The sequence below is a fragment of the Phalaenopsis equestris genome, unplaced genomic scaffold, assembly GCF_001263595.1.
Source record: "Phalaenopsis equestris unplaced genomic scaffold, ASM126359v1 Scaffold234151, whole genome shotgun sequence".
Lineage (NCBI taxonomy): Eukaryota > Viridiplantae > Streptophyta > Magnoliopsida > Asparagales > Orchidaceae > Phalaenopsis > Phalaenopsis equestris.
Genome location: NW_018252074.1, coordinates 5,188 through 15,423, shown reverse-complemented (window position 1 = coordinate 15,423; position 10,236 = coordinate 5,188). Strand labels below are relative to the sequence as shown.

Here is a 10,236-nt window from a genome sequence, read left to right as displayed (position 1 = left end):
TTTGAACCTGCTCCTCGACACCACTGTTACTAAGGGTTTTTATGCATACTGTTATTTTGGGACTTTATGTTTTGGGTATACCTTTTCTTTTGGTATACGTTTTGGATGATTACATGTACCTTAGGTTTGTTTCTATGCGTTGCATTGTACTGTGGAGAGTGGAACCCCTAGGGGTTTGTTGTATTTTTTTTTTTTTTTTAGATGGGGATCAACTTTCCCTCCCTAACTATGTAATTTCCTTTTATTTAACGCATAAGGAGCCACGAGCTGCTCTTTATATATATATATATATATATATATGTATATATATATTTATATATTCAAATGATTTTAATTTCTTCACAATCCATATACTCACTGTAAAGGGGAAGGATTTTTTCTTAAATTTGAACTCTTCATCACATAAACTCTGTTTAGTTTTGATAAGTTTACTTTTGAAGTTTAGAAAATAGTTTAGTTAACGTAATTCTTTTAACTTCATTTTATTTAACATATATTAAATTACTTTAAATTTTAATTTTGCATTTAAGTTTTGAAGTTTGAATTGTGTTTTTCATTATAATCATAAGAATTTATTCATAATCATTTCTAACTTTCCTGTGGGATCGATACTTAGGACTCCATTAGAGCTCTTTATTAATTGATCAATACATATACTTGTGTTATTATTATAGGTTTAGCAATTTGAAGATTTTAAGAGATCAAATTATTTTTACTAAATTTATTTTTGTTGGGATTAAATTGCATATTTATTAAAAGGCGGGGATCCTCACCACTATACTACAACTCCAAAAATATTCTCGCCTCTTGCATCTAGGTTTTACTGGGTGAGTATACCTTTTCGATACTTCCTTAAAGTGCATTACATAACAGACATTGTAATACACTAAACTTGAAGTTTTTGAGATACATTTTGATTCACCAAAAAAATTTGTTATTTTAAGTATACATTTTATGCTTATTTTTGTTCATATTGCACCATAAAGATGGGTATTTTCATATTTTTTTTTGTAGGTATATCAATTTTAAGTATTTGGAGCAAAAGTACCAAAAAGGAGGAAATTTGGAACCAAAATAGTGAACTTTGTGATTCTAGCACCTGAAGAGCCAGACCTGGTGCCTAAATCGCCAGAACTTGTGCCTGAAGCCCCACTTTAATGAGAGATGGCACCTGAAGTGCCAGACTTAGTGCCTGAAGTGTCATTATACAGATAGGTAGTGCCCGAAGCACCAAAATCGGTGCCTAAAGCGCTAGAAACCAGAACACCGCGAACTTAAGTTTCTTGGCGTCTAAAGCACCAGAATCAGCGCCTCAGGCGCCAAAGATGACATTTGATGAATGAATGCATTTCAAGATGAATTTTGAGTTGATTTTGAAAGCTCCAAGTGTTTCAAATGCCTAATGGAGTGATTCAATGCATCTAAACTCTTTCTAAGGCTCTTTAATAAAGGGATGTCTCTTGAAGGAATGGGCATGTCTTTTGGGATTCAAAAGGTGTGACTTTTGTAGAGAGTTTTGGAGGAAATTTTGAATTCTTTTATAGGAAGGCGGCAATTAATAAAATAAAGGGGATTCTAGAGTTTAGTGGTGGTGACGTGAGGTTGAGAGTTCGGTTGAGAAGAGAGAGAGGCGAGTAAGAGAGAAAGTGAAGGACTTGGAGAATTTTTAAGGGTTGTTAAATGAGAGAGAAAATGAGAGATTTCATCTTCATTAAATTTCTAAGATAGAATGGAGAGTGCTTTTAAAGAAGGAAACCGCTTAAAGAGAACTTCTAATGATTTGCTTGGGAAGGATTGTGAGATAGGTTGTGTCTTTTAATTCATTATTTTGTAAACTTTTTTTTATATATGAAATCCGTGTTTTCTTGTTTCCTTCTCATGAGTTCTAAGTAGTCTTCTTTATCCTTCTCCCTACTACAACATATGATTTTGTGAGAATTGATTTTGTTTTATACCATTTTAAATGTCAATAGTTTATGATGATTTGAACTCCGATCTTCATTTACTTTTCAATCTAGTCAATTGAAATGTTCAAAATGTGTTGAGAAACATATGATCCAAAAGGGCTATGATTTCTAAAACATGGTGAGAATCACATTCAATTCCATGGATGCGAATGTTATACATAGGGTTGAGTGCAAATAAATAGAAAAATATACCTTTTTGGATGTAGAATTAGAGAATTTAAGGTGATAGATTAAAATCCCTAATTTGGTCCAATTGATTGGAAACTAATGCAAGGTTGTTAGCCCTCAGGCGCGGGAGAAATGGGAGCTCTGGATTGAGAGCTGGTATCTTCCCAACCTAACGACGAAATCAGGGACCAAACTCTAAAATTAATCAATGTTCTTTATAGCACCCAGAAGAGGGTAAAGAATAGGATTGCTCCTATTTGACACAGAATATATATATATATATATATAATCAAACGATTTTAATTTCTTCACAATACATAAACTCATTGTAAAGGGGAAGGATTCTTTCTTAAATTTGAACTCTTCGTGATAGAAATTTTCTTGCGTTTCAATAAGTTTACTTTTGAAGTTTAGTAAATAATTTAGTTAACTTAGTTCTTTTAATTGTAATTTATTTAGCACACACTGAATTACTTTAACTTAGTTTTAAATTATATTCATAAGAGTTTAGTCATAAAAAATTCTAACTTCCCTCTGAAATTAATATTTAGGACTCCATTAGAGCCCTTTATTACTTGAGCGATACGTATTCTTGTGTTATTATTACTGGCAGTTTAAAGATTTTAAAAGATAAAGTTATTTTTACTAAAGTTATTTTTATTGGGATTGAATTGCATATTTATTATTAGTGTTGTCGTGTGTGTTTTGTAATATTGAAATTCCTGATGTCTGGGTCTAATGTAGTATTTAGTATAAGTAATTTTCTATTTGTATTGGGATTGAACTTCTGATGTTTGGGTCTAATGTGTGTTAGACCTAAAGGGGTTTGTTGGTAGTTTAAGTTATACCTAGGTTAGGTTATACCTAAGGTTTATGTTTAGGTCTAACGTGCGTTAGACCTAACGTGGTTGAAATTAGGTTAGAGCTGGTAGGGCTTGAATTTTAACTAAGTCTAAGCTAAGTTATACTTAGTGAAATTCTGGGTTGTGTTTACAAATTTGGGTTAGGTCTATAGGTCTTAAGATTTAGGTATAATGTGGTTTTATACTTAAAGCTTAGGGTTAGGTTTAATCTAGGTTACACCTAGAGTTTAAGTAAGGTATAATGTGGGTTAGATTTTGCTCTAATCTAGGTTAGACCTACGAATAGTTGATGCTTAAAATAGGTCTAATTTGGATTATACCTAACACTAGTATTAGGACTTAGGTCTATGTTGGTTATGCCTAAGATTTTGGTCTAGGAATAATGTTGGTTAGAACAAAAAGATTTAGATTAGGCATGAGCAATGCTAAATTCGACTAGCACTAAGACTTGACCTAAGTTTGATGGGGTCCAACTGTGGGTTCACTTAGGTCTAGATTGGATTAGACCTAACCCAAGCCTAAACTCTAATTGAACTAACACTTGGTCATTTTGGGTATTTCATGGTTAAGGGGCTAACCATTTTGTCAAACCCTTATGATCCTACTAAGCTTGGATTAATGATTTAAATTTAGTTGTGAAACAATTTACGCTAAAATATATTTTTTTTCTTACATTTTTATCCCTACCCTCCTAATTTTAATTTTAGGATTTTCTTAGGGTGGAAATTATCACTTTAGACATTATTTTCATCACCCAAAATTTTCTTGTTCATTTCAAATTTAATTTTTCTTAATTTTTTAATTTTAGAATTATTTTTCAAAATAATAATAAATTTGGTTGAAAATTACTCACTTTGATGTTAGGAAAGTCCCTTGATTTTAGAAAAATCAGGAAATGTTCCCAAGGGTGGAGGGAACAATCCCTTAAATTTTCATATTTTTTGGAATTATATTTAATTTTTAATAATTAAAATGCTCTCTAAAGTATTTAATAAATTTAAGTTTAAATTTATTTTTATTATTTGAAGTTTTATTATTATTATGTTCCCCGCTATTCACTGAGTCAAGAGGTATTTTTATTTCATTTTTTGTGATTATTCTACATCAAGTTATGAGATTTTGAAGTTTTATTTAATTTTTTAAATTTAAATAATTAAGAAAGCCTGAATTATTTACTTAACCATATGACATCCATGTAAACCTTGGCAGAGTTGAAAGACTACGCGTCTTACTTTGTTCGAATGCTCTTTCCACGTGGGCACTAAGGTGGCCTGCGGTTTGGTGTTCTCCTCCCCTGCGGTTTGGTTGTTTGACTTGATCCATTCTATCCATTTCTTACACTCAAAATGGACATCATAAGTTCATCGTCCTCACAACATAGAGAACCTAGAGCTGTCCATGATCTAACCTTAATATCTTGCCTGATTCTCAACCAAATTGCTCAGGGTTTGTTCCTACACATTCACAAAGTTGATGTAAAGCTATCTATATGGCTAGGTTGACATTCATTGTTCATTTCTTTAATAAAGGACCAAACCTAAGGCTAAATTTAGGGATTTTGACCCATTCCTTATCCCAAAAGGTATGGCCTCCTATGGGCTTGACAAAGATGATCATATTGACACCACGAAGCTCCTCCTTTTCTTAATTTGTGGTTAAATTGTACCTAGCTATGAAAAAAAACAAATGGTGGCTCGGGTTGGTGTTAGAATAGGTTAGAGGGCTCGGGAAGCTTCAATTTTGATAGATAAGATTGTTGTTGGCTTGTGGAAGCTTTTAAGATGCTTGACTATGGATTTTTGAGGATTTTGTGTCGGGGACAAGAATGTCTTGGAGTTGGGTGGAGAAGTAAGGTTTTGCTAGTGGTGGGGGTAGCCAGAAAACAGTGAGGATCAACAGCCTAAGTCGGGAGAAGGTTTTTTTTTTTGTTGAGAACGAGAGGTTTTGGAGGATGGATGGGTAGCTTGATGTGTTAAGGTTCTTGGGTTCCCTCTTTTTATAGACATGGGAAAGGTGGGGGGAGCTTGGCTTGACATGGAAACAATTAGGCGGCTCCACAAAGGATATTCGGAGAGTTCCAGAAGCTTTTGGCAGTGGGGAGGAGCTTTTGTACTTCTCTATGTCTTGGCCATAGTGGAGCCAATGGTGAAGAGGGAGGCATGGGAAAGGAATTGGTTTCATTGGGGATCCTTTTGGTGGGTGGCCAAGATCAATTTTGGTCTGGTCTAGGCTTGTCAAAGCCTGGTTTGGCTCCCCAAAAGTTGGTCAAAGAAGTCAAGCCTAAGGTGCCAAGTGTATGGTGACATGGCTAAGTGTGTGGTTTTCTCCAATAGTATTTGAACACAACTTAGTTTTTTTTCATTTTTGTTACCCACATGTCATGTTGGGTCACAATTGGTCATGACTAGCGAGTCCTTTAGTGAAGCTAGGGATCAATTTGGGTAGACCCCGCTCCAAAGATGAACTTTATGGTTATAGTGGTACATGTGGCCATAGAAAGCACAACCCTAATCAAGGATCATGTGCAAGTAGATGGGGTGAGTCCTCACAAAAGTGAGGTCAACATCTTGGAACAAAGGAGGTTTGATCTTTTTAACTGAATTAAAATTTTACATGTTTAGATCTTCTCCCTCAATAATGATGGTCACAGTATGTTGTCCTAGTTATGTTAGAGATGTAGATTCTAATATAATAACTTCTAGATTTTATTTAGAATTTTCGTCGAACCTTAAATATCCTTCAGAGTTCACTTACACAAAAATCCTAAAAATGTAATAACCAACAAAAATTAAAAGTGCTACAATCACTAATATACTCTTAATAATAATGACAATTATTTATATTAAATTACTTTGCTAATGTCTTTAATTACAACTAATTGATGGTATGTCTACATAAGACCTTCATTAGATTGTGATTGAGCATGGAAAAAGCCACAATTATCTCCATATTTTTTACTTCAAAAAGTTATGTTGAATTCTAGAAGTATAATTTTACAAGCGCTCATATTTCTTTTACCAAAATCTCAATTAATTTGAAAAATTTTTTAAACCTTTTTTATCATGAAAACTTAAGTGATGAATTGCCTAATGAACCTAATATTGAATCTTATATAGTAAAAGAAAGATCGGGGAAGTGTTCCAATGGTAACTCTTTTAAAATAGCAAAAGATAATTTACATCTTAATGTATAAATATTATAATTTTAAAGTTAATGTCTAGAAATATAACAATTAGTTGATTGGATCCATCATCCCTTGTGTACATCGAAATGTTATAATTCAAACTTTATTGGTGGTTGCATTTGTTTTGTTACAACTAATGATAGCTAGCTCTAAAACAAAGATGTTTTTTAATGTTGCTCCTTAGGAAGTAAGTTTAATCAATTACATGTCAAAGTTTGTGCTTATCGACTTCATGGCTACTAAAATAAGTTTGATGGTTTTTAATAAATAAAAGTACATAATGATCGATTATCAAAAATTTTTAATTCAGTTGTGATTCATACACATATAAATATTGGGATCATTCAAGTAAGTATTTCTCTTCTTTAATTAGGTATTGCACTAGTGATGTGATCATTCTCATCATAAGCTTGATTCCTGCTTTTCTTGTAACTCTAATGTTTGGCTTCTAGTTCGTAACTTCTATTTTGGTTTGCCTCATGCAATGGGATACTTATTTTAAATGTATTCGTAAGTTCAAAATCTTAACAATATGAACAACTACAAAATTAGATAAAAGATTTCAGAAAGAAGTGTTTATGAACAAAAACTTTAGGGTTTTATAAAATTGAAAAATTTTCAACATTTGGGCACGTATATGATTTTTTTTAAGTTCATCATTTGACTCTTTATTATTGGTTGGGAGGCCTTTCTTCAAGAAATTCTACATTGAAACAAATAATAAAAATTATAGTAGTGGTATGTGATTAATTGGTTACATTGGGAAAATGCCAAGTTTTAAGCGATGGAAGAGTTCACTAGAAGTTGCTTATTGAATTTATTGTATTTTCTTGTAAAATAGAAAACTTGAAGAAGAATACATTCTAACTTTTGGTGAGTTGGGAAAGTAGCTTTAGTTGAGTAACTACATCGAGTAGCATTGACAATGTTAGAGAATTGCGTAACTCCCTTTTGAGTGAGTATAATTAAATGAACCGACCTATATTGGACATCCTTAGTGATTTTATCTTGTTTATGGATCGCGAACTCAGTATATTAAGCATTTTAACTAATTCAATATCCTTGAACCCACCATAGGTAGGATATTGGTTTGGCTTAGACGTATCCCTTGGCACTTTATTTATACGCCATGGTCAAGCTTTAGCACTGCATAAACGAAATATGTCAGTACTATAAGTAAATTTATAGAACAATACTAAGTAGGCTCACTATGAAAATGAATGAGACTTACTAGTAATTTAAAAAAACTTGGGTGAGTTATTATTATTTAGATCCATGTAACAACAGTTCATTTAAGTTCAAGTGAATTATATTGGTCTAATATCAAATAGATATGTTGAGTAACCTACGTATCTTAAACTAAATATTTTATAAATTTTTTCATAAATTTATTGGGTGATTTTATTTATATGGTGACCAAATTAATTACATGACCACTTTGTTAAACCCGAATTACAGTGCAAATGAATTGAATAACCATGCTATGTTGGATGTATGTAAATATTTTCTTATTATCTTAACTCTTTGATTTAGTGAATAATGTTTAAGAAAATTATTGTGAATAATTAAATCAATAATGAATAAGCATTTTGATTGTGATTAATTAGATGAGTCTAACTACCAATTCTTCTAAATCTGCATTGGCATTGTCACTAAATAGATGCTAAAATTTGACAAGACATAGCAACTTGATCCGAACCATATGAAAAAAATTTAATATCATACTGACTTGGATATCTCTTAGTTTTTTAATGTTCTTTCGATCAAAAATTAATCCTCCTAACATGAAATTGATCCATAATTGGCTCTAAGTTTGCTCAGATTTGACATAAATGACAATTATGTCCTATGTTAAACGAATTATGAGTCGGGCTCACACTAGTTTATTTGAAGGAAGATTTGATTCTGATTAGAGTTTTTACTTATGTAATGAATGAGTTGAGCTCTTAGATTCAAGTTGAGTTGAGTATAGGCAAACCCATTTGACTTTTTAACTTGAATTGGCACCCTTAGTCAAAAGAACCTTCAAATAATTAAAGGATCTAATTTAAATGAAAGTATAAGGATTTTGAGAAATTGTAGCACATACATCAGTTAATATTAATTGTTAGAGCAGGGAAAATATTATCCATATTTGATAAAAAACCAATGCACTTCTACAGGCTAACAAAAGATTTATTTTGGGCTTCTAATACAAGCAGGCGTGTTTTATTTATGCTGCTTCCATGTGCTAAAGAATTATAAGAATAGAACGACGTAATTATGTAAAAAAGCTTACTTTTAATGTTAAATGTTGTGTTTGTATCCGATTCTGCAACTGATGTTTCTGTGCTCAAAGTCTCAGCCTTGTAAACTAATTATTTAATTATATATATATATATATATATTCTGCTCTAAATTAGTGTGCAAAAATTTATGATAAGAACATGCTCGATGACGCATAAAAAAGAATCGGACTTATTTTAAGGAACGAAGAGCACCAACATTCGATGTCATTCATAAAAATATCTTACAATGGAAGCATCGGAGAAAGTTGAAAGCCTCAACTTCAATTAATATCTGCTTATATAAATAATATCCAATTAGTCATTAATAAAATTATCTTAACAGTTTAAAATGCATTCATCATATTTTTTACAAAATTTTCTCATTATTCTTATTAATTTTTTTTCTTTTATCGGAAGCAGCAGGAAAGTCAGTAGTTGGTTTCGGGAAACTTTCCTCTGTAATCTTTCCCTTCTATGTAAGGTTTCATAGCCATTAATAACTGTACAAACAAGCTTTTCTTATTAATCGTAGAATGATCCCAAGATCAGTCACTCCTTCCTCTACCTCATGGACCTCATCCAATATACCATCTCCTTCCTCCTGACTCGTATCGGCCTCAACCCATCCTTTGAAAGAGAGCCGACGCCATGGGAGAACAAGGAGCTCTTATTCATGTCCGTCGGCATTTCCATGCCTTCAGCTAAATCTCCTGCCCAGTCTGTCAAGGAGAAGCTGGCTGTTATCGAGTACCAGAGCTTCCTCAAGAGAAAAAGAAAATCTACGATGGCTGGGTCGATGCCGGATTGTTCCATTTGCCTTCAGTTAGTAGAACCTAGGGAGCATGTTCGGGAGCTCGGAAATTGCTTCCATGAATTCCTCGTGTCTTGCATTTACCGATGGTTGCACCTTCGCAGGTTGTGTTATCCACTCTGCAGATCAGCGGTGGTTCCGCCCGAGACCTGTTGGTTCCAATTTAATTGATCGCTAAAGGACAAATCGAAAAATGAGATTGGACTTTTGGGAATTCTCTTTTATTATGTTGAAGGAGTGAAAAGATACAAGTCTGGGTGTTTTATAATGCAACACAACACCCAATTTTATACTAATTAAGACATACCGAAACAAAACAGGAAACGTACATAATAAAGGCAAGAAAATTAAGTGTCATCAATTCGCGCCTATTTGAATTGATTACACATATTTGAATTTTGAATTTGAGTTTAAGATTGAAATTCAAAATAAATGATATTGCCATATCTCCCATATTTAATTCAAAATTAATGCTATGATCATATCTTCTATATTTGTTCCAATAATTAACTCATGCCTATTATGAAGCCACTAATTATGCAATCAATTCAAATTACCAATTCAAGATTAGTCTCACAAGAACTTCTATTCTCTCTGCCTCATAGAGCAATTTGTCGAGTTTGGCGGTATAGCCAAGTAGTTTTTATCAAGTTTGATGAGAATGTTCTACTAACACGTACGTGTATGGAATATGAACTCATATCGAGGAACTCTCTACAATGGCGGTGCACTTCAAAGGTGCTCTTAGAATCCTTCTATACAATAAGGAATTTTGCAACATGTCAGACTGTTAACCTTCACATATGTGAATCGATTAGTTGTGACTCACATGGTGAATGATGAATATGAAATTACAAGATTAAACATGAAATGCCTTGACGTTACTTTAAATGGTTCCAAACCACGCCCGGAGAGTTACTGGTTTTGGCTCGTTTCCAGTCACCTCGCTCAACAAACTTCTCAGCCACAATGCTTG

General features: G+C 32.8%; 1 protein-coding gene across 1 annotated transcript; it reads left to right on the top strand.

The window, feature by feature from the left end:
• Positions 1-5,002: 5,002 nt before the first annotated feature.
• LOC110038844 (NEP1-interacting protein 1-like) lies at positions 5,003-9,431 on the top strand. The gene is made up of 2 exons (XM_020743762.1): positions 5,003-5,143; positions 8,982-9,431. Exons 1-2 carry the CDS (start codon positions 5,003-5,005, stop codon positions 9,429-9,431), a joined length of 591 nt encoding a protein of 196 aa, XP_020599421.1.
• Positions 9,432-10,236: the final 805 nt, after the last annotated feature.

Bases quoted from the DNA above. Each gene is read 5' to 3' on its own strand.
- LOC110038844 (XM_020743762.1), top strand. From the start codon at position 5,003: ATGGGAAAGGTGGGGGGAGCTTGGCTTGACATGGAAACAATTAGGCGG. The intron at 5,144-8,981 runs GTGAAGAGGGAG...TATTAATCGTAG, and splicing joins TGGCCATAGTGGAGCCAATG to AATGATCCCAAGATCAGTCA.